The 26,211-nt window shown below is 32.4% G+C and overlaps 1 protein-coding gene across 3 annotated transcripts; it reads right to left on the reverse strand.

Annotated features, from left to right (window-relative positions):
- Positions 1 to 256: 256 nt before the first annotated feature.
- LOC130648420 (uncharacterized) lies at positions 257 to 23,287 on the reverse strand. 3 transcript variants are annotated; one of them, XM_057454473.1, is made up of 10 exons: positions 22,901 to 23,287; positions 6,205 to 6,285; positions 5,544 to 5,570; positions 5,401 to 5,454; positions 4,892 to 4,985; positions 4,125 to 4,205; positions 3,604 to 3,766; positions 3,029 to 3,405; positions 2,671 to 2,894; positions 257 to 2,530 (listed from the first exon to the last, which is right to left on the reverse strand). In XM_057454473.1, exons 1-10 carry the CDS (start codon positions 23,042 to 23,044, stop codon positions 2,279 to 2,281), a joined length of 1,497 nt encoding a protein of 498 aa, XP_057310456.1. In that variant the 5' UTR covers positions 23,045 to 23,287; the 3' UTR covers positions 257 to 2,278. The 3 variants fall into 3 exon arrangements, with proteins under 3 accessions (XP_057310456.1, XP_057310457.1, XP_057310455.1); XM_057454474.1 differs by lacking the exon at positions 22,901 to 23,287 and adding an exon at positions 13,691 to 13,901; XM_057454472.1 differs by lacking the exon at positions 22,901 to 23,287 and adding an exon at positions 6,917 to 7,213.
- Positions 23,288 to 26,211: the final 2,924 nt, after the last annotated feature.

The raw sequence follows: 26,211 nt of genomic DNA on the forward strand, positions 1-26,211 counted from the left end.
GCTACCGCTGTTTTTAAACACAATACAGAATTTGAATAGATATCAATAGCTGCAAAATATAATGTTTTTCCTTCTGTTTATTCATCCTTCTAGAACCAAGTAACCTAAGACTTTAAGTCCTAAGTTGAAATTGCGTTAATATGGTACAGAAATTTTCATGTTTCATATATATTTTATGATGTTAATCACATCATGGGGCCAATATAATGACTTAATGACCAGCCTTATGCTGGATGTAATGTTTTTAGGTTACATATGAGGGAAGGCTTAGTACAATATATTAAACTTAATTATCCCATGCATACATAATGATAAGCAAAAAAATTCAAATAAACTTTAAAAAATTTAAATAGCCTCATCGTTACTACCATTTAACGTGTTTGTGATCACCTTTCGTGAGGAATAAAAAAATGACGGCAGAGTTAAATAAATCCTTAAAGATAAGGCAAAATTTGAGCAATATTTAGACAGAAAGCGTGTCTAGACGCAATTTTGAATGCTAAAGCTTGATAGTGTGTAAATCACGAAAACGTATGTGGCCGTAGACGTATTTTTATTAAGGCAATATCTCACCTTTCCTGATCAAAATAAATTTCGCGCAGAATCAGACTAATTACAGGTTTTATTGTATTGCTTATAAACATTGAATCATTGCTTTTTATACAATTTATAAAAAGTACTAAAATAGCTTTTTGTCCGCTAATTATGTCCCTTGAAATAGAGATGTAAAGGCAAGATTATATAGTTTAAACCGCCAGAGCAAACTCGATCCCAGGCTTTTTTCTCTTTTTGCTCGCCGTCCCGGTATATAAAAAGAGTCAAAGAGTCCGCGGGTCGAGGTTGCCGCCTGAGCATAAAGAACAAAATTAGAAAGAACACTTTACTCTTTATGGAAAGCCAGAAGACAACAAAACAATAACTTTACTTTTTTTACACGTTCATATACTATGGATCTTCTAAAGATTATTAGAAACACAATATGTACAAACTATGAAACGTAAAGTTTTTGATAAAAAGAGCAATATTAATGTACAGAAGAAAATAAACCATTATGAATTCAATAGTGGTCGATAAATATTGATTTTTTGTTCTAATTCTGTACATTCGTTTAAAAAAACTTTCCAGACTGTGCTTATACCACGTACTTCCCTTATTGCAGCAAAGTTCAACACAAAACCATCTTTTCTACAAAAAGGATCTCACGTTTCACGGCAGAACCAGAGGCATAAAAACACTTTACAGGCCCGGCAGAAGAAATGTTAGAAAAAGGACAGCGAAATTACAAAGGACTAGCTCACTCATTTTGTCACAGAAAAAAGTGTGTATGTGTTTGTGTGTGTGTGTACGAAGGCTACCGGGCTTACTTAGTATTTTAAAAGTATTTGTTGCACAACACGACATCGACGATTTCCAAGCATTCCTTTCAAAATAAAATATACATAACACTTGTTTGTTTCTGTTTGGTTAAAAATAAAACAGATGTATTAACACAAAAATAATATGGCACTGAAGGAAAAGGGTTTGGACAATAGTTAAAAAACTTTTTATTTTGCCCTACATGACGAAACCATTGTCGTCAACGGAAGGCCGAGGTACAGCCAAGCCATGTATTGGTAATAACTCGTTATGACTAATGGATCACCTAACTTCGAGATATGAAAAGGAGGCCGTAATGAATTGTTTTAATATAACAGTTGCAAATTCATTTATTTGAACACAAGAACTGGCGTATTGTTCTCGGTCACCCAATGTTTTAGACAAAGTGTCTCTAGCAATGTTATTCATAGTAGAGTCAATTTTTGCTTGGGATAAATGTAAGGTAATGAAGGCAATATTTGTTAGAATTCCGCATAATAAATCCTTGGCTCTAATAGTCTTATTAAAATATTGTCATCCCAAATATAAAAATAATATTTATTGGTACAAATAAATAAATTATAAATATTTCGCGGATCACACTCACTATAAGAAAATTAAATACCATATAATTAATTTCGTTTCTCAAATAAAAAGAGAGTTACGTAATATCCACTGTTCTTTCTCCAATTTTCCGTGAATATATATCAGCGTAAAACAAGTCATGGGTTTCAGCATTACAAAAATGAAAGTCGTTTTCTTGATTATTACCTACGACAGATATGTAACAATATTTAGGTAGTTTCCAAAAAGATTTGGGTTTCTCTTGCAAAACACAAGACTAAATCGCAGCGGGAAGGACAATACTCGACTCATGCTTGCTGCATGGATGTGTCACCAAACCGCCATTCTGCTTGGTTCATCAAGATGCAGCGCCAGCATAAATCGCTGTGTTTCGATTGGACGCCACTGCAAGATAAACAACATCGCTGTTCGGCATCCGTAAAAATTCAATGTCTCTCGTCCTAATGGAATCAGTTTGTTGAAGTTTTATAAATATCTTTCTCTTTTCATCGTATATATAGATTACTGGTTTGCAATCAAAGTTTATGATAGCCATATATGTAATTGATTTATTCATTTGCCTTGTTGTGATGGCGGCAAAATCACGTGCCTAAAGAAAGAAACATGGATATTTACACTGTCACCTGCATTTCTTGATAAATTGTTAAAAAAAAATCTTCTATCTGTATCAACATTATAATATCTCTCCTCAACTTTCCCACAGCTGAAAAAATACGAAAATGACTTTACCTTGCAAGATCCAATTTTCTGCGACTCTTCGAATGTTTCTCCATTCCATTTCATCAATAAAGAACTCTTTAAATCGTATCTTGCAATTCCCAAGAAATGCTCTTTTCCAGCTTTTATGTGTTTTATACCGTACGGTCGTGTGCCAGCTGGAATGTTTTTAAAGGGAACAAATTTTCCATTTTGGTATTCCAGTAAGTACGCAAAAGAATCACGTGATGTAGTACCTATGGAAAAAAGAACAAGTTGATATTAAACCGAAAATAAGAGCGGAAGGTAAATAAAACAAAGACCAAATAAAATTTTTATGCGCAGAAAAATAGCAAAATAATAGATAAAAGATAAATCTACCAGGACATACCTACGACAGCCAAGAAGGCTCGATGCCCGATATGGAACGCATCAATATCTGTACCACTGACTGGTATAGTATGATCTTTTACAAATTTATCCTTTTGCCACTTGAAAACATCAGATTTCGCGCCATAGAGGTAAGCAAATGTGATATATATTTGACCATGCTTTTTAATAGTGTCCACACCAAATGCTGTTGTTGTTTCAAGCTTTTGAAAGAGTTCTATGGTGTCATAGGACGCCATTTTATACAGATATGAACTGCCTGGTTCTCCATCTTTTCCACGTGTATTGCACGCTATTACAATATACAGGTGGCCTTGCCATTCAAACGATGTCCATTGTCTTGCTGAAGGGATAGTTAAAATAGCTTTTTCAACGAATCTAAGAAAGAATATTTTTATTTATAGGTTCTTATAAAGGATAAGAAAAAATAATTTCCAACGTGTCAGAAATAAACGCATAATTTTCTTGTTCTTGTTTCTCAAAACATTGCTGATATGAAAAACCATTTGAGCACTTTAACTTTGATTTTGTGTAGTTCTTTGGACAATAATTCAGTTCAACAAAAGGCCTGCTTACATGTTGTGCACCCACTTATACAATGTGAATGTCTTGGAGCTTAGTTGCGAAATTCCAAGGTAAGTGTTTTGTTTCCAAATAAACGAATGCAAATCCCATGTATCTGCATATAAGTTTTGAATCATATGCTTCTTGCGGAATTTTGTTATCTGTTTCTCCATTTCTAAAAATAAATAAAATGAATTTACATATAATTCTAACTCGAGTAAAATTAAATAATACTTATGAGGGGTTATATCCCTAAACATTTAAACCTCTAAATAAATCTGCCAAGTACCCGGAAGAATATCTTTATCTTACCCAATCACGTTCGTGCCTTTGGCTGACTCCCCAAGTGAATGCTATTAGCTGCTTTTTAGTCAAACATTTTTAGAACAAAGCGATATTATAACAAACCAATAGCAAAATTTCACAATCCTTAAAACATCCTTAAAACTTAGTCTGTTTCCTTTAAGGTCCCTTTGACCTTAATGACTTTATCAAGAGGAGTAAATTTCCTAGTTCCAATATTGATAGCTTACCTGCAGCTATTGTTGGTGGACCTGAACTTGTTTGTGGAGTCGGAGTTGTAATCGCTAATGGATTTGTCGGTACTTGGATGCCTGTAAAAGGGATTATAATTTTTCTTTAATAGCGTAAACTAATACTGCAATTGAGACCTTAGAAATTAATTGTTTTTCCAGAAAAAAAATGTTTGCCTATATACTAAATAAATTTAACAGATTTTCACCAAAGAGTTTGCCTTTATGAAACATGGTGCTTTTAGAATTCTGAGACTATGCTAAAGTGCACAGTACCTATAGAATCCATGGGGAAATTAAAAAATAAAGAGGTAGTCAAAATAATTTTCATCATTGTTAATCGAAGATTAGGTTTCAGGCTCCACTAATGAACGACTCAATCATTTTTTATATCCATCTATTTATTTCAGCTAACAAGATATAAAGTTAACAGAGCTTGCTTTACTCGTGACGTCAAATTGCAGATAGATAACGTTTAATGCTGGCATGGTAGTTATGGTCTGATGCAAGCAGGGGGAGAGACACGTGTGTGGAGGGGGTGAGGTGGGATGTGCGGGTGGGGGGATGGTTATGATGTGTATGTAGAAAAATCAAAATGTTTGTAGAAATTATTGCAAACTTGATTTTAAGGAAACTTTATTCGTATACCTATACATAAGAGACTTTTACTTTCCTTTGAAAAGGAAAAAGCGGATTTATTCTTTAAGTCACATAATCCATCCAAAAATTGATAAGATTAGCTATTCAAAGAAGGAAAAAAAATCTACCTAGCTTCATGCAGTATAGTCTTGTCCCATCCGATGTGACAAAATAGCCGGGATCGCATTTTGGCAGTTTTGATAAAGATGAACCGTCTTCTCCCTAACAAAGTAGATATTAGGATTGTGTAAATTACTTTAGTTTACTATTCTTATTGTTTCGTTCTGCAAAATATTAACCCTATTTTATATATACGTATACGTTATATACACGTGCAATCGGTCAGCGGTTGACTTAATCATTCTCAAACTAATTCCTATTTTAATAAGAATAACGCATATTTCATTCTGATTGGTTGCATGACAGTAAAATGGAAAAAACTTATTCTGCTTAATTAATTTATGACAAGCATGTTGGAAGCATGTAACAAAAAAAACGATTTTGCGGTATTCATCCCTATCTTGTTTGTGGGTTTTTTTAATTGACTTTTAATTTCGTCCTGTCATTTCATGTCATTTTGTTTCTGACTGACGCAATAAATGTAACACAACTTCTGGCACAAAAAAGTCCGTTTTACCTTGGGACCTCGTGGTCCGGTGTATCCACGGTCGCCTTGAAGACCCATTGGACCCTATAAGCAAGTTATGTGATTTTAAAAACATGAACACGGCTATCGTGACGACTCATAAAAACGTAACATATTTGTGGAAATTAACTTACCCTTGGCCCTCTGTCACCTTTGTCTCCCTAAAGTTGAAAAATAAAAGGTAAAACGAAATGATATGAAAATTATATACAAAATGTTTTGCACGCTAAGCCTTATAGCTATACCTACTTCACCTTCCCTCACAAACTTACATGCAATGAAGTGCATAGTCATATGATCAACTCTACGGAAGAGTTTAAAGAGTTTTGATATGAAGAGGTACCAGTTTCAATAAGTTCACGTTTGTGTAGAAAAGTAAATTTAGGTTGTAAACAAAACAAATTTCATAAAGGAGTTATTTGTCGCAAGCCAAGAAATCCGACAACACTACAACTGTTTAGTTAATTCTCAGAAAAATTAAAATAGAATTTGCCCAGAAATTCTTGGAATTTTTTAGTATTAAAATTATTTATTGTTGGCATTGTTTACCCAGAAGAGCCTCTTTAGTTCTTATTGGTACTGCTATCAACGAGGGTCCTTACTTGCCTGCGGGTCCTTACTGTAGATAGAAGAGAATGGTATCAAGAAAAGGTATGTGAAATTTTGAGAAACAATTCGCATGATTGACATCTGTAAACATTATTTACAGATTTTTTAATTACTATTTGACGTGATTTCCGGCGTCAAGAACATTGCAATACTGCAAATGAATGTTTCAGCCCATTAAAATGTTACCTTTGGCCCCTGAATGTATTTTACTTGCGTCTTCGGTGATAGCAGTGCATCTAATTTCGCTTCTAAGTCACGAACACGTTGCTATGAAAAAAAATAACAAATATTTTATGATTAGCAACAACTTGCAGCAAGCTCTACCTAAATGATATGACTATTTTGACTTGTCCCTAATACTGCCACATCCAAAAGAGAAACGGCAAGAGAGAATAATTCCGGCGATTTTTTAGAAAAATATTCTTGCAGTGCAGAGAACAAAGAAATTGCATTGTTTTGTGGGGTTACCATATTTTTGTAGTCAAGTGCATCCAGATAACAGACCAAATGTAACAAGTCGTAGCATATTAAATAATTATAATACGTCCGTGTATTTTTATAAAAATATATTAGAAAAGAATTTGTTTATCTCCCTTATAGTCTTGTTCTGTCAACTTCAGAAAATATATCAATACGCATAGTATATCCTGCTTCAATATCTCTTACGCTAAACCTTAGTACATAGTTAAAAAATTACACTCATAGAATGAAAACATGTATAATAAAGTTTAGCTTGTTTCATTATATGAGAGTTAATTCGCTAGTAAAAGCGAAGTATAGGAAAACTTATGCAGCTGTATAAAAAAATATAATAGTATATAGAAGAAAGTATGATCAATAAGGATGAAAAATGGAAAGAATAATCAAATTTACCAAACTTCTCACTTATATATAGTACCTTAAGTTTGTGACATCCACATTTTTTTCGTCTTTTCTTTACATTCTTATTTATTGATGTCAACATATCACCACTACGTTTGCTCAATGTCTTATGTTTTACCACTTCTAAACCTTCATAAAAACTAGTAGCATTTCTACGCCCTCTTGTCATTACATAAGTTCCACTGTCACCAAAACAAAACAGAAATTTAACATTGTAAATAATGAAAATGGCTAGTATGAGAAACTTCATGATCTTTTTTAAATGTGATTCTTCAACTCGATTTTGTTTTCTTGCCAACTGATGCTTTAAATTGATAGTGGACTATTTGTAGATAATCCCGCATGACGAGAAAACCACCGCAATTGTCTACATTAAAAGTTCTCTCCTCCGTAGAGATTAGCAGGTACTTAAATATCAATTAACCAGAGCTTTCGTGTTCTATTCAGTACTGATAAACATTTAAGCATACAGTTTGGCAATGAACAAAAACATAAATAACTAATAAACCCTAATATTTTGCGTTCGTATATTCTTCCATTAAATCTCAGTGAAGAAGTTTTTAAACAGAAAACAAACTGATCATGAGTGATAAAAATTTTGTCACGTGTCAATTATTAAAGATCAAACAATTCTTTTCATTGGTGACCAATTAACAAGATTGAAATACAGACACGCATTCAGATATCGTTGGCAAGACCCTTGTTTGTTTAACTCGTTAATATCAGATAAAATGAAAAATAATTAAAACTTGGTCCTGATAAGCTACTTAAGTATTAAAATACGCAGAAGTGTGAATATTTGTACGTGTTATCTAGTTATTATACCCTACACGAGTTTTTTATTAGTATTGCGATGAAAAAATCTGTCTGAGAATTTTTTACTAAATTGACATTGGGAAGATTCAGGAACAATGGCAACTCTTTTTCTTTCTTTTTTTCGAAATAGTTTTAACACGCCAATAAATTTCCAAAGTGCTTAGAGCATGTCTATACAATGTTATTAAAATGCTTTACAACAATGCGACAATAAAGAATTCCACTCGACATGCCATCGCAATGCTTGGATATATAATAGTATTTTTAATTAGAAATTTCGTTACTCATGTTGTCTGCATTCAAATTGTGTGGCTGAAAACATGATCCAATATACTGAGCATCAAATTTTCTGCCAATTGGATTGAGTGACACAGTAAAACTTTGTTAAGAAACTGTCGATGCTTTCATAAAGATCAGGTTGTGTTGTTGTTCAGACCTAACATCGAATAAAAATTTGTAGTACAACTCGCCTCAATTTCCTTTTTCACAAGGCTTTTGATAAAGAATTCTAAATAGTCCTATAATAGTCCCCATTTCGTTTCCATCAGATTTCATTGTCGACATCTATTTATGTTGGCTCTAGAATTTGACAACAGAACTAATTGAAAGATCATATTTATAATTCGCCTTCAAATATGGTTTTCGCCTTAAAGCAGAATTATACGACGCAAAATACTTGTACACTTAAACGAATTAACATAAAATATTATGGTCGGCATTTTCTGCATTTTCTTGGCACTCCGAAGGAGGGTGATACGTTTTCCTTTTTTTCAAATTAATTCTTTTCCTAACGTTTAGTAGATTAACAAACATAATTATATCTCATTATTTGTGATAGAATTGTTCAATCTGTTTGGTTTCTACTTACTGAAAAAGACAGCGTCTTACACGACGTTTAAAAAACTTTCCAAGGAATGCCCTTCCGCAGGCCAATCATACTTAGGAAGCACTATGCTTAGTTAACTACCAAAGGAGACTAGCTGTAAGGTAATTATAAAGCAGGCTTTACTGTTGTTTTATTGATAGAACACTTCGTTATGTGATGTATCAAAAAAAATGTTCGGAGAGCACTCACCCAGAAATATTAGTAAATTTTTAACGGCTGTATATATTTTATGTACCATCAGCATAATGCAAATCTGCACGTAAAAACCAGGCTGGACTCACAAAACAGCGTGACACTGACAAAATCGGCTATGTGTCTAATCTCTTACAAAAGGGAATCTCTTTTGTTACATGTGATTTACTGTGTATTGCATCGTTCCTAATCTTCAATTTATCCTATCGTTATTGATTAAAGCCAAGGCTACACCGTTATAACTTTTAAATTCAATCCAGATTGAAAAACAAGATAGCATTCACTGGCTAATTAAGTTCTAACTCTCCACTAAACGTACTTCACGTATTCCCTGTGTGAGATTTTAAGACAATATTTGAATGAAAACAAATAATTTTAAGCTCTTGAATGTTTTTCACAGTTTTACTTAATTTAGTAAATACGTCAGTAACGGGATGTTTTAATGTCCTTGGGGATGTCATCTTAATAGCTGGCTCTTTGTCCCTTCAACAATTATGTTACATTACCGCCAGAGATACGTATAGCATTGCAAGCGGGCAGTAGGTGGCACCAAATGGGCTGACAACACTACATTTGTGCGCCTTTTAAACTTTTATTTTCAAATGACCACTTCTTTCTTTGAATTCAATTGTTTTACTCACTTAAGCACAGTAGCGCGATTTTAATCGACATGCAAGTAAGGTGATGTGGTAGGTGAACATGTCGAAAACTTAAAAAAGAGCATTTTATTACCACGTGTCAAGAAATTATAAAAACAGCCGAAGCACATTTTTTTTTCGGAATCGATGATAAAAACCAACATTTTAAAATGATCGTGCAGACAGGTGATAGAGACGAGTTCAAAATATCAGTCATTTAAAAAACCATAATTTAAAATTGTCATGTATTTCGGCCTTTACTTTCGTTTCGATTTCATCGCGTGACTGTACTCAAGTGCATAAAATATTAAAATTAAAAAAATTACATCATCAATTGAAAATGAAAGTTTAACATGTTTGACGTTTTAATTTCAAATAATAAAACATATTTTTCTTCATTCTTTACCTGTATACACTGTCAATTTTAAATGATCATTTAAAACGAACTTGTATTTCAGCCTAAAAGGTTTTAAGAATGTGGCACCGATATCATAAATGTTCAGTATAACATTTTTTTTTGTCTTTTTAAAACAAGTTTTTAATGATAACCATGGAAATCTCAAATTCAATTTTATTTTTACTTTACTAAAATCCTTACACCTTGGCATGAGAAACGTGACCAATCTAGTTAGATCTACCCAGAAATAGCTATTCAGAGCAAAGCACTAAACCCAAAGCAAATCAAACGCGATTTACTCTGTAATATAGCTAAAAATACGGTCTAAAATCTAAAGCCAATAGGCTTCTTTACATTTCATAAACCTTGAAGAAAGTGGGTGAATCAACTTATCAACTGGGCAATTCGCAAGGGATCAATATATTAGTGCGTGCTTGCCTATTTCGGCAAATTCTCCGCTAAGTCTACACAGGAAAATACCAACACTTTCATGGTTAAATTTCATTAACTTTATTACTGTCATCACATTGCGAAAATCTGGTAATTAACCTAGTAAACGGAAATTGAAGAACTTTGAAAGAACCTTATATAGCCACTAATAAGCTTCTTGAAATACTTACTGGTTCCTGCGATTGATTTATTATTGTTCAATAATTTTTATTGACGCAGGGTCAATGCATTTTGTATAAGGTGTGTAGACCGTAGTGGTTTTTGTTAACGGTTTTAAATACCTAGGTGTAACGATGATCTTTTTGAATTGTTTTAGCTAAACAAATAATATCTTATCAACAGTTACAGTGCCGTAACCACGAATTTCGTTTTGGGGGGGGGCAGCCTAGTTTCAGTGTCTAAGGAGGCCCAACCTGGTTGGGGCCGAGGGCCCAAGAAATTTTTGAATTTTGAGTGCGCTAGATTGGCTTAAACAGCCTTTTTGAGAGTACTTTTTAAAGAAATTTAATCACTAGAAATCACGAAAATAAAGGAAAATACAGACAATTGCTCCAGTTTTCTGAGTTTTTTTTTTAAATCAGGGAATAAACGTTTACATAAATTTCATGAACAAAAGACTAATCATCATCATTTCCATGCAGCAAGTATAAGAGTCACGCGTTTTAAATAAATAAAAGAGTGGAAATCGGTTATAAATCATTCTCAATAAGTGTTTAGTTTGTTTATATATAACAAATGGTCTTTAGACATAAGACAAAACGTTTTTCTTAACTTGTCATAACCATCTTTGAAAAAATTATTGGGGGGGCCCGGCCCCCCTGGCCCCCCCGGTGGTTACGGCACTGAGTTATGAATGATGGTAGATTCAGTTTTACTGTTCAACTCAGTCTGCACTTTTTAAAATATCAAAAAACAACTAAATTAATCTTCTTTTCTGTTATGATACAATCATTAAACTTTAGAAGAATTAGGAGAGAAAGCCTTTTGTTCTGAGGTTTCCAAATGTTATGCGGGTAGTACTAAGAAGACTTCGTGTCTTTATTTGTCGACAATGTCCAAGGTGTATATCATATATCATTCCACAACACATCAGTGACGTTGTATTGACTTTGACACTATTAACACGTTGAAGATATTAAATTTTCCTCCTTAAAATTTATGCTCTTCTTTACACGTAAATTCGATAAAAATTCTAGTTGCTTTGTTTTACACATTTTGGACGTTTAAATTTATATTTTGATTTGAATAACTTTTCGTCTGGAAAAAGAAGACCTTACAAAGACTAAAATAAAGTTCTGAATAAATCACTTTGTCTAGTTCTTTTGACACTATGGACAAGAAAGAAAGAAAAATAGTGACGATATTTCCAGTAATAATGCATTGTTGAAAAAGTATAGGCTTGGTGTAGCGAAGTTTATTCGGTTATCAGTGCAGTAGTACATTCTACTTTCTTTGAATCAGCACATTCCCTTTCTTAAAAATAAACTTTCACAAAAGTAATAAGAAGAATATTTGGAAATCAAGTTTGTGTGCAATTTGCATGTCGGAATCTCAGCAATTCCTGTAGTAGATTTCTTCAGCTAACTATTATTCATTTGTTTTTAATTAAATTAATTAAGATAAGATTCTAAATTTAAGATTCGATTGACCTTAAATATACAAGGGAACATAAATCTCAAGTCCATGCCTGTAAGAGTCTTAGAGAGATCCATTTATTTATTAGCCAATAGTATTAGAAATATTGCATGGTATTATCCATTTTAAAGTTTGACATATTTTTATGCTAAAATGCATGCTTTCACTAAGCAACTACGATAATTATCGTGGAGGGTCTATTGTAGGATAAAAATAAACATCAATTTAGATGGCGAGAAAGTCAGTCTGTTTAACAAAATTCTACTTTAAAAAAACGCGCAAACGAACATGACTAATAATTATTTAGCACAATAAAATCTCCCTCATTTTTTTGATCCATTATTATGGGCGCTTAGTACTGTAAATTAGGACACTGGCAATCTTGATTTATTTTGACGATGAAGAGGTGTCACGAAAACTATAAATTTGTTATCATTAGTGTCTACTGAACACAAACATTTTTATCTATAACAACCGTGCATGCAATTTGGATAGTAAAAAGGACATGTACAAGTTAGACAAATCAAATTAAAAATTTGTCGATCAAAAATATATAGCTATGTTTGTGTACCCCAACATTCAAAGGCTGGAGGTTTGATTTGCAGTATGGAAAAATTCCAGAATGCCCTAAGTACAGAATCGTTTTCAGAATAAATATCTTCCCTTTTCTCTCTTCATCCCTGAAAAATCAACCAATCCGCAATGACGCCTGCTTATAAATTACCTCACCCCACCTCGTGGTCTACAATAATACTCATTCTCTTATTTAAACTCTCGCCATTATCTCAATTGAATGAGATAAACCTAGCTGACAAATAAAGTAGATACCAGACGAGAGCAGATTTCGTGAGTCCATCGATTGAGTATCGCACAACTATCACTAATAATTATTTACTACGTGGCTATCAGGGCATTTTTAAGCATTCAGGAAAATCTCCTCTTGTCTTTTATGATATACAAAATATTTAAACCTTTAAATACAAACAAAACACTTCTCACTGCGATCTGTTGGCATCTCATTACGTCTTAATGTTTGCATTAAAAAAGCAGTAACGAGCGTTTATTTAATCTGAAGTAAACGAAGAGAAATATCTTGTTTATTGTTTATAATTATTATTGCATAATTAATTGTTAGCCCGTGAAAAAATCGCGGAAACTCGCCCGCCGTACATATGTCGCATTTGCTGTTGCGTGTTTAAATTTTTCGTGTAACCGTAGCATGACTATAAGATTGGGAGAATGACAAAACACGTGTATTATTAAATTTCATTATTATACAACATTACCCATTACGCTAAAAATTATTGTCAGTTTTGCAAAAAGACGGCAAACTAAATTTTTACACCTTTGAGTTGTGAAAAAGGTTGATACAAATATTACAGCTAAAGCTGTAATTTATAAAATGTCTTGCGCATGCTTATAAGCCATTCTTTTCGGCCAATAAAATTGCTTACATGTTTTGCATAAAGAAAACGTTTTTTTTAATAATAGCTTGATTTTAAGTACTTTTTATAGATATATAAAATATATTGTCGTTACTAAAGGTTAGAGATTTTACATTATGAAATTAGAAAATAAGATAAAGAGATCCTTTCTTCTTTTCAAAATTACACACAGTTTTTATTATTTTGTCCACGAAAACAAACAATTCTAACTTTGCTATACCTTATTACATATACTTTTAAGAGAGCATATTTTTAATTGTTAGCTAGCAAGTTGTATTCTGGTCATGTCACAAGATCAACTAATCAATACATAGAATGAACAAAGCTCTACCTTGATGCGTCTGTATTCTCTTATGAGTTTTCTCATTTCTTTCAAATCTACCTTCTTCTTTGATGCCAATACACAAGTGAGACACAAAACAAACAAACCATACCACAGAATTGTATTGAGAGCTACCATCTTGTATTTTCAAGATTTACAATAATAATTCATCAACTTATTTATCCAGTCGTGTAGAAATATTAGATATAAAATATGCGAATGACTTCATTAAAATAGTTCTAATTTGACTTAACGAGCGTAATAACGTTAATTACTAAAATCCTTCGCTTCATTGTTCCTATGAGTTTATGTTGTATTCGGATTTTATCGCCGTAAATGAATGTCGGTACATTTGCTATAATGAGATGATTGGAGAGAAAGCAGCGTTTTGTCGAGCTTAATTAAAGCTATTGTTCTCAATGATGGTCGAATCCTTTGGATAATTAAATTAACGTTGTTCTATTAAAGCGAAGTGGATAGTTTTATTTGTTTTTATTAAATACATCGGTTTGTTCAAGTTTATTTCTTCTTTGAACGCCAAACCATAACTTTATTAAATTAGCTCCTTTTTTCTTCTTATTTTTGTGTTGTTTATTTTATATTATTTTATAACTAGTTTAAATTAATAAGAAAGATTTTGAAGCGTGTTTAAAAAGACGTTTATCATAAAAATAAAACTCAATTAGAATAGAATTGTGGAGATTTTTTTGGGAACGTTAATATGCCCACTCCAGGAAATGGAAATTATAAGTAACATTAGGAACGAGTTTTATTGAATCTAATTAAGTAAAAATACTGATATATTTTAGCAATGACGTCAATTATTACATTCTTTGGTCGTCCTAATTAATAATGGAGTCTGCACTGAAGAATGTGATTATTGCCAAATGAAGACATAAAACATAATCTGCGGAATTATATTTTAAAATTGCATCACAAATGCAAGAATTTGGTGATCAAACTGTGCCGGTAATTTTCTGGGCATGCTAATGACACCAGTAGAGTTTGGCTTGGGTCATTAAGTTTAGATAACAGAGTTTAAATGGTTGCGTTTAGGGAAATACTAGTTAGCTATATTAAAAAATATCTCAAACACTTGAAAATATAAAAAAAATTCGAAACACTTGAAATACATTGTGAACAAACCCTAGCAACACTTTACCACACTAAAAATTGTGTCTATTGAATCACTTCAAGCTGTATGAGTTTCCAGTAACAGTACACTACTTCTACGATGTAAATTTGTAGTGAAGGACTTTTTTAAGAATGAGTACTGATGTAACAAGAAGTAAAAACTACAGCTTGGAAAGGAGTACTTTTTGTTTTTTTAATCAGGACATTGAAGGGTCATTATATTCTAGGTTTGTTAAAGAGATTGTAACAATCCATTATCTTTGACAAATTTAGTTAAATATTTATTGCAACCAAACTTCTATTCTTTCTTATCAAACATCGTGGACAATATGTAATGAAACACACCATTATATCAAAAGTTACGAATTCTGGACTGTTTCTCCCTTTTCCCCTTGCTGGTTTCATGTGAAGCAAATTATTTTCAGCAAAACGACATCTTTTAGCTAACCTGAGACAACACTTAAGTTTTTTTTGTCTGCGATTGAAGGAAAAATGTATTTTATGCCCAAAAGATGACTTGCCAATATTTACAAAGGTTAAAAATTTGCGGTTTTTTGCACATGCGCAAGCATTTCTGAAAGTAGAAAATACAAACAACAGACCACAGTAATTAACGAAAATAATCCAAAAATTTTTAAGAATACCTTGAAAAATATAGCTAAAATTTAATTAAACCTTAAGTGGCCCAAAAATATCTTTAATCTTCAATAATAGTTATTCTACCCTGTCAGAGTCCTGCTTTTTTACCTACACAAAAGTGCGCGCAAGCCCATTTTAAATAACAACAAAACAACTACGCGGAAAGTGGTCTATAGGATATAATATACCACATAACTGCTCTTCTGACTTAAAAAACCTAACGTGCATTATTACATACCCGTGTAATGGCGCCTACCTCAAATTCAATGATTACCAAAATTTAAAAAAAAATCCCTATCAATGTGGGTTAATGTTGAGAGATAAATAGTTTAAAAAGTTTAAAAAGTTTAAAAAGTTAAATAGCACACGATATAATAAAAACTCACTCCATTTGAAGAACGGAAATGTTCGTGTTAAATATAGTACCTAACAATTATGTGTAACCAATGCAATTAAATATATGGTTACTGATATTATCAATTTTGTTGCGTTCTACCGCTGATTTTGTAAAACAGAGAGGGAGGAGGATCACAGTGCGTTTACAGCACGAGGCATATAATTTAACACTCTTTCGACATTTGTTTTCAGGAACTTCTCATTTTTTTTGTATGATTAGCTTTCAGGTGTAGCATTGTATGTATATGATTTATTTTTCAATTTGTAAATCTATCGTTCTTTATCTTATACGAGAACTTTGAAAAACCTATGGCTGCAAGGATCTGTCGCTGTGTAATTTTTGCGTAAGTGATACAAGTTGCACGTTGGAAGAAACTCTCACAAATAGATCAAGAGTCACTACTAGTTAAATTATTGCTAACATCGTCTATTTTTGAAGTTGTTACTCGAATATTGATGGCTAAACTGTTATAGTCTATAAATTTAACGCATCCAAGAAAGTCCTTAAGATTAATAAAACTTGGTTGGGTTCTTTGCAACCCGTCGCTTTTCTGCTGAATTTAAACTTTTTATACACTTAATTATTTTTAAAATTGCAAAAAATTGGGTACTGGTTGATTACATGCATAAAAGTTCCACAGATCTCCGAACTGATTATACCATAGTCATAAGATTAAGACTTATGACTATTATCTTAACTAAAGCATACCGTTATCATTTTATGTTTGTTTTATCTTCTGGATAAGCAAATTAAATCTTTCTAGATCTACAATAACGCTTCTAAATACACATCATAAAAGTTTCTATATTTTTAATGAAGCCATACAATTTGAAGAAGATTTAGTTAAGCAGGATTAAAAAGCTATTTTTCTGACACAAACTCAAAGAAAATTCGCATGTATGTCACCTTAATGGTAATAATGGTTTGAGTGCTGTGTGGAGCTTAATTTCATAATGTTGCTTATACAAGCCCGAAAAGTGACCCAACAAACAAACTTTTGTGTGTCAGATAGAAAAAAAATTTGATCATTTAATTGGTGTATTATGACTACCACCTCGGACATTTTAATAAACAAAAATAAATTATTTATCTGCATGAGAAAATGTCAGCATGCTAATCTAGTCCTTATATTATTTGCAATGCAGAATTAAGCGCAATCTTGTGCTCAGACCTCTAAAAAAAGCTAATTGATTTGTTTACGACTTCAACATAGAAATTTTCCTCTCTTGTCAGCAATAGTAATCATTTTCATAATAATGGCACATCATAATAATAATCAAGTTGTATATTTAAAGAATCGAGCAAAGTTCGACGTTTCTATGAATAAGCGAGCAAAAAATTACCTGCCTTAATTGCGAAGCTAGCTTAAGTAGATAGCATGGCTATTTATAGATGCAAGAACACCATTCATCGAATTAGTAAATGAGTACAGACTTTTTTCATTTCCGCAGTCGTGTATGGAAACGCGTAAATATGATATTGCCACCACAATATACAGGAAATGCTTATCACTCTGTATCGATTTGTGATTAACTTCTCCTTATTTACCTAAAATTAGCGGTCTGATCAATAAACCTGTTCACACGTTTATATTTCTTGGTATGACCAGTAGGAAAAGTTAACATAGTAAAAAACAAATATAAGACAACATTACAAGAAACATTACAACATTACAAGTTATTTATGCCATCAAGATGCAAATTAAACTTTACTTTGTTCAAAATAAGACTTAAACTGTAAACGTTGGAAGGAATGAAGAAAATAGACAGGTGTCTACACTCTGTATTAAAACGACACATTTTACAGTTCTATATGTAAAAACACTTAAATGAAATAAGATTTAAAAAAATGCAAATGATGAAGAATGCACTGAACACATTAGTTACGCCACGAACAAGCTCGGTCAAAAATGTTTTAAATGAAATCAGGACGGCACGAATTAGATTCAACCTTCTCGCATATATCATATCAATTTGGTGACCACGGCGAGTTACTATATGAAAACCACAAGCGTTGCTAATGAACATAATAGAATGCGCATTTAATTTCCAGCACATTAAAAATGCCATTAAATACCAATCAGATGCAGTTAGTTGAAAATTAACGATCACGAAACGATGATAGAATGGATTGAAATGCTCAAATATGACCGAAATTACGTATTTATGGTATAAAGCATGAAGCTAGTGCCAGACCTTTTTTATTTTTATGTACCTATACATATATGGGAGGTAGTATTTATCTATATTCCAGGAACTCTTGTGATTGAACTATGATTCTACCTAATTTGACCTTAATTTTGTCAACAAACAGTGAAATTGTCCACTTCAGGGAACATAGAATTAGATAAATGCAAGTCACACCTGAATTAGAATCTCAGTGTCGTTAAAGCAGTGTAAATTATGAAAAGGTTCAATCACAGGTTAATACAAATGGATCAGTAAACTTCAGATTAATTTGATCGAACCACTTATACAACCTGTCTATCAGGATGTCAACAAACACCTGAAAATATAACTAAAAACAGCTTTTTAAAATATTTTATCATACAGAAATACCCAAGAGTTCCCTACTAGTAATAACTAGCACGTAGTAATAATCTTCCAATGGCTTGAACACAAAGGAACACTTTAAAAATTTTCCCATTTCTAGCTAATACAAATACGTGATCTGCATTATCTACAGTCGTATAACATCTCTGAGAAGAGATTTCGGTTTAAAAGAGAAGCACTCAGCAACAAGGCAACTAATTTTCTTCTATTAACATGCATAGTCAATAAAAATCTTTATGTTATGTAGATACTATGACCTTAAGACAATATAACTGTATGTCTTTGTATTGACCAATTAAATGTGTATAATACGCATCGGAGCTTTTCTTAAACAAAACGCCTTTGTTTCGAGCATTTTGACATTAGCACTGAGCTCATTAATATGACCAAGTAATGCAAAAAATGAACTTAAACAGAGCCTTAAAGTACAAATAGGCACAGTAACCTGTTAGAATTACTCTTTACAGTGTATCCATCAATTCTAAATCCTGGTTGTTATAGCTACTAGTACGTGATGCCTAAGTACAACATAGAATTGTTTATCAACAAATATCAAAGCCATGTAGAGACTAATTACTTACATAATTCATACTCGCAGAAAAATCTTATATATCATCATCAAGATTAGAGAGGAAAAGAAAAACAAACACTTAGGAAACAATTTGTAAACAAGACATCAACTACAAGAATAAAAAAACCAGCAGAAACACCATGAAGTCTTTACCTTTTCCATTGCCTTCCATAATTACGCTGTAGTAGGTAAATAAATATGTCAAAAATTGTTGCCTCCTAAAATTTCATTGCTAATAAATGTGTTTTTGTGTAAGCTACAGACGTTGAAGCTTTAGTAGAAAAGTTGGAGGATCAGTGAACAAGGGGAACTTAAAACTCTACCGTAATAATACAAACAAAGCAAATAAAACATTTCGGTAACATTGACATGATATAACTTATAACTTTTAACGTGTCTAATTGATGTAATATAATATATCAAAGCGAGTGCAGTGCAGTTTCGCCATATTTGGGAAACACCACAAGAGATGTAGCGTTGAGATATTCCCATCGTTATCATTTATTAAAAATGTTTGGAATGTGTAAATTGAACCTATACAACCCTTTTTTTGATAACACAACGACTGCTGGCTGTCTAGAGCAATCGTCTTAAGTTTCTGATTACTGGTATCCTAGTGACAGCTGCCATGAATTCGAAAAAGAGGAGGGGATTATGTGTTAGTATATTTGATAAAACATGCCCTATCTATATACAATGTAATAACTTAAGTACGCAAACAATGAAAAATAATATACTTTATTTTTATGAAGGTCATTAAATGTAACCAATGCACATTGTCCAGACTGGCTTCTTTGATCCACCGTTGCCTTACCTTTTACGGATAAAGGATACAATACAGAATCAGAATCACCTTAAACTGACAAAACTGCAAAGAAATAATCTGCCAAAACACTTTAAAATATACTTTTTGTCATTTTCGAATCGAGTTCCAAAATCAAGATCAATATAGCGCAAGTAAGAGAATCTCGAAATGACACATGCGGGAAGAATAGCGAATGTTCAAAATAGGGAATGTCCGAATTAGGGAATGTCCGAATTAGTGAATGCTCAAAATAATGAATGATCAAAATAATGAATGATCAAAATAAAGAATGTTCGAAATAATTTTCGATCTAGCAATGGCCGAATTAGAGAATAGTCAAATTCGCAAACGTTTTACTACATACGAAAACTAAAAAAATCGGACATTGTGTGCATTTTCTTTTTCACACGGTATTTTCTTGGAATGAAGCTACTTTTGTTTTGTTTCTAAGGATGCGTCCATATATATCAAGTCTGATCCGGAAGAAAGAGGACTAAAACGACGGAAATTGTACTTAAATATTTATATAGATATAAATAAAAAATATAGAAAGAAATATAATAAAAAATAGGAGACGTCGACAGGGGAGATTTTTTATCATTTTATATAATGAACATAAGGTAGCGATAACTAAAGTATCCCGCAGACCAAAATAAATTATTTATTTATTTATCTTCTTTTTTAAGTTGTTTACGTTTTTGTCATATAAACAAAAAAATAGAAAAGTGCATCTGTTCGCAAGATAATGAATATGACTGCCGCTTATGGAAATAGTTTATAGGCATCATTGACTTAGTAATTGTTACAACTAAGTTCTTTGAATAAACTACCCGGATGCTATGCATTTCATGGAACATTTCCACATTTAAATTATCACCAAGAAGTAGTTTTTTTAAAAAACGTCAATATATTCAGGACTCGTTTGCGTATTTATGATGTCACAGTGCTGATAAGATTCTCCGCCTTACAGTCTTAGGCATTACAGTCAAAAATGATTTGTTTGCCTACGGTTGAATTGTTTTATCTTTACGTGGCATTAGAACAATATGTTATATGGAATAACAAAACAATGTTAAAATCTTCGTTAGCCTTAATGGCATCCCTACCTAATTACTTTCTTTGTTGGCGTAAAAAATAGGGTTCATTAATGGTGGGAAATTTTCATTTTAATCTTTTTAAATCTCCTTAATAATTCTCTTTTTTAAATTATTTTTTGACAGTTGCAGTTGGCCATTCTTTCTTGCTCATTCAAAATCATACGAGCGTGCAGCTTAGAATCCATATTAAAAGACGTATGAGCATGCGCGATGCGTTACCGCCTTTGATGTATCTATTTTCCAATGGGTACTAGGACAGTGTTTTAGTCATTTCTAAAAATAGTGATTGAAAAGAAATAATCTTCGTGATATTTTTCTTTTAACAGAAAGCATCACATATATTTTTATAGAGAGCACCGATGGAGATATTTGCTCGCACGAAAATTTTTGTCACGATACTGGAATTTCTTTTTTGTCTTTTATTTTAAAGCGGAAAAAACGTCAATGCTGTTGCTTTTCAAATGAGTGCAGATTCTCCTGCTACTATACAAGTTAGCTAATGAACGCTTGTCTTCAGGGAGCAGGTTGTCAAGACCCTCTTTGTGTTTTAGGTATCCTTAGAGGACTATTCTTTTTGACATGTCCCTTTTTTACGTAAGTAAGACCTTTACCCTACTGAAGAAAATTGCTGTATAAATATTCTAAATAAATAAATAAATAGCCATATATGACTATAAGTGGATTTATCCTGTTATTCATTAGTGCAACTTACTTTCAGAACCTCATGGAATGGCTGAGTTTATAACGTGTTAAATATGATCAACCGCACATTTGTCTTTGCGATAGAATGGCGAAAGCGAATTCCTTTAAGAAAGGAAATTTGACTTGAGTAAACCTGTTTTTTTTCTCTCATATTTTTATCGTCGCATGAAATGCATTAATCAAAGAACTAATTAGACAACAACCAACAACAAATTATTGTTTCTTTGACAAATCTTCCCTTGTTAGGTATTCTAGCGGATTTCCTGTTTCCTAAACTGATCGATCGCCCAAAGAGGTTTATTTTGTCGTTGTCTAAGCAACCATGGCTCAACTACAATTCACCAGTTTCATTAACTTAGCCTCACTAATCAGCATGGTGTAACGTAATAAATTAAGAACACTTTCTTAGCACTTGTGTCCCAATATCCGTGAAGACATATTCCTATTCTCACATTAGACAAAACTTCCATATCTATTCAACCGGTTTCCGATTGTTATTATGCGAAACACAGAAGATAGATTATTTAAAGGTTATGATGCTACATATTAATTTCAATGCTTTTCAAGCTGTTTTAATTGTACGCTCAAAGATTTATAACGAGTAAGGAAATCACTGAACAGTTATAAAAACGAATTCGCTTTATGCTTTACAATCCTCTTTTTATGCAGCTTAGAAACGAACTGCGTAAAGAAACACAAAAATATGACTTTGAAACGTTGTCCCAGTAAAGTTGCATACTACTTGTAGTTTCTAGGCGGTAATACAACAAATGAATTTTAGGGAAAACTGTTGACAAGAAAAAAGAGGGCAAACAAACAATCCTGCAAAAAATATTCTTCGTGAATTATCAATTTTTTACAATGGTGACATTTCTGTTCGTGTGATCAGAGGGTTTTAATATCAAACTCCCTTTTCTCCTTTTTTTTTCTGTAGAATCGACCTATATCTGTAATCAGTTTTTATCAGGCTCCTTTAAATTTGTAATCAATATATTAAAATATATTGGGGAAGTAAGGTTTTAAAATATATCAAAATATTTTATATGTGAAAAAATAATAGTTAATTGGTTTTTGTTTTGGCTAGGGCGGAAAAACAATATTTGATTTGGTGATACACATTTCGTCATGCATTTTTCGTCATGGAGACGCAGACACAGACGTAGCTATCAGCGATACAGACGCAGTTTAGGCTCGTTCGGGCTCCCTGATCAGATTAAGAAACCTGTGTTGAATTTATAGCAAGGTACAAGGTACATTTCAACAATTGTTTACTTTGTCTCAAACTGATCTATGACGAAAGAACGTGTAAAAACAACTCTTACCTCCAATTTTTCAAAGTCTTTATGACAAACTTTCTTGCAGCGTTTCTTCTTCTTTTCAGATGCCACACTTGCTTGTGTGAACAACAGCAAACAAAGGTTAAAATAAAACATTATACGGACCAGAAATCGAATACCATAAGACATAGTTGCTGTCGTTAGTGATAGCTAATTCACATATCTTTCAAAATTTCGGTAAGATGTTATTTATAAATTAATTTTTTTGAGTTGTAAACAACAAAACTCTGAACAATAAACCAATCTCCAATAATAGTCGTTGCAAAACCCTTTTTCTTTTAATTCTTCTTCTTCGTTTTTAATTTCTTTCTTCTTGCCTTCTTTTTTTATTCTGTTTACTCTTAGTTATTAAAAGAAATAGAAAACAAATGATTAGTCCTGACTGAAACGTAATCCTTAGCTATTTCTCAATAGCAGTTAAAACGGCTTACACTTTTATCTCATCTACTTTCATAATTTTTCAACTTAATTACAAATAACAATATAGTTTTATCAACAACAAAAAATTCTGATCTTGAAAACGAATCTTTTGTATGCAACATGGAAAATAGATAAATTTAGAGACATAAAAATTGCGGTAAACCATCTTCATGAAAAGAAAAAAAAGCTTTAATCTGAGTTTTGCATCAGTTGTGACGTAATGATGCAAAAAAAATTCACTGAAAATAGAGAGCAGCTTTTCTATGTCCCGTAGTTTTGTTTGGGTGTTTTGTCTTTTCGCGGGCAAAACATGAAATGCATTCTTCCCATAAGAATAAAACAGACATAGGAGCTCATTAATGCTTAAGCAAACTATAATTACAATTTCCAATAAGTCCTTTACCGCGACTAATTACTTTAAAACGTGTCAACACTTCCCCAATGATGAACTGAGGAGATAGACAACAAACGTTATTGTCATTTTTTTGCTTTTTTTAATTCCTTTCCCATGATAATTAATTAACCTTCTTCTCTTGTTACATGTCCATTCAACAACAGAATATAACGTCAATGCCTTCAAAGTTAAACTAAAAACTAAAAAAAACTGGAAAAAAATTAATGAATTAAAAAAAAATGTAAAGATAAGAATAAGTTATGAAAAATTGAAACGCAATATTGAAGCACTATCACTTTTTTGTTGATTATTTTTTTTGACATAAACAAAAAGCGTTCACCTGCTCATCTTTTTCAAGAATAATTCTTTTCCTTTCCTTCTAAAAGAGGGAGTTTATTAATTTATAAATTTACCAAAGCTATTACTTTAGTGCATATTTTATTGTTCTATAACTTTTATTCAAGTTCTTTTACTTTCCCATATAATTATTAATTATAGCAACCATTAGATATATTGAAGCTGATTGAAGAGATAAAAAAAATCTTTGACATCAATTATCAACTCTGGCTTTTAAAATAACAATAACAACAACAGCAGCAACAAAACAATAACAACAACAACAACAGCAGTATGTCCGTACCAATCCGTTTTGTGAGTCGAACGAAAAACTACATATTATAACGTAGATCGTTTTATACTCGTTTATTCCGCTAAATGTTTCATTAAATACTTAATAATTGCAGTTTAACGTTGTTTTGAAAAAACCGTCTCTGTTATCCAGTCTTTAGTTCTACTCTATTGATTATGGTTAAACGAAAGCTTTTAGAAGTTAAGATAACGTTCTTTTATGATCTCCTTAGAGACAAATGACGATAGGAAATTATTTAAAGCCATTCTCTGCACACAACGGACATTAAAACTGCAAATTGAATACGCTTAGTGTATATATGCACAATGTACGCAACATTAAAGCTACGACTCCATTTAAAAAAAAACATTGTATCAGACTAGCTTTTACTTATTTTATCTTTCTTCATTTACACCATTACAAATAAACTTTGAACTTAAGTGGATGCAAAACTTCTTCTATGTTCTATGGTTACTATTTTAAACACATTAAAAAGGGATCCTTTGTGTAGTATTATGGCACTGATTATTAGTGATGGTAGAGCGTTCACTTTAAGCGTAAGAAATCTTGAGTTCAATCACTGGTTGAATCACACCATTGACTGTAATAGGGTGACTTGATCCTTTCTGCTCAGCGGTCATCATGAGAATAGGATTGATATCTTATGTTGTTGTCCAGTTGAGTAATAGCTGTGCTTGCATGCGGCTTGCGTTGCTTGCGTTGCTAAAATGAGAGATTTAAATGTACCTGTTAAGAAAAATGAAGAAGAAGAAGAAGAAGAAGAAGAAGAAGAAGAAGAAGAAGAAGAAGAAGAAGAAGAAGAAGAAGAAGAAGAAGAAGAAGAAGAAGAAGAAGAAGAAGAAGAAGAAGAAGAAGAAGAAGAAGAAGAAGAAGAAGAAGAAGAAGAAGAAGAAGAAGAAGAAGAAGAAGAAGAAGAAGAAGAAGAAGAAGAAGAAGAAGAAGAAGAAGAAGAAGAAGAAGAAGAAGAAGAAGAAGAAGAAGAAGAAGAAGAAGAAGAAGAAGAAGAAGAAGAAAAAGAAGAAGAAGAAGAAGAAGAAGAAGAAGAAGAAGAAGAAGAAGAAGAAGAAGAAGAAGAAGAAGAAGAAGAAGAAGAAGAAGAAGAAGAAGAGTTTTTGTAGAACTATTTTCTCGTATGCTTATATTGATTTTACCGGAAACTAAATGCGCCTTTACCGCCTAATCAATACTTACCACAAGAAATGTATTTGGTCAGCTTTTTGGTCGTTAATTTGTAATCAGTATAGAAAATCTGTTCATTTAAATATTTGGCAACCAATCTTGTTACTTATGATAAGCTATCAAGGTAAAATTACAGCAGATTGCCACGCATTACCACATTGTTTACAACGACTATCCGTTATCAGGATGAACGTGTCTAGAAATGAATCTGTGCATTGGATAAACACACTACACGTGGGTAAGATAGAATAAAAGGAAAAGGAAAAAAAGAACGTAGATCTGAAAACAACAGAACATTCAAAAGGCGGAGGAAAGATTAATCGCCACAAAAACCCGGTAATGACTATCAGCAGCTCTTTATTTCCGATGTCGGATACTTGAACGGAAATAGGCGTACCGATAAAGTCATTGCTTACTACATTTTGTAGCTGCGAGGTTGCGAGGTTGCGAGGTTGTGAATATCGGCGGAAGCAAAAATTCTGCCAAGACTTTTACAACTGTGTGATCATTTAAAAATATAAAAAAGAACATATAACATTCCTGTAAATGTTACAGTAGACTAGATCTATGTCCCAATAACATATATCGTCCGTACAGTTGCTACATTGTGCCGGGACGATTTAAATTTTCGTTCTGTAAAGCTCATTTGGCGGA

Source organism: Hydractinia symbiolongicarpus, chromosome 7 (assembly GCF_029227915.1).
Source record: "Hydractinia symbiolongicarpus strain clone_291-10 chromosome 7, HSymV2.1, whole genome shotgun sequence".
Lineage (NCBI taxonomy): Eukaryota > Metazoa > Cnidaria > Hydrozoa > Anthoathecata > Hydractiniidae > Hydractinia > Hydractinia symbiolongicarpus.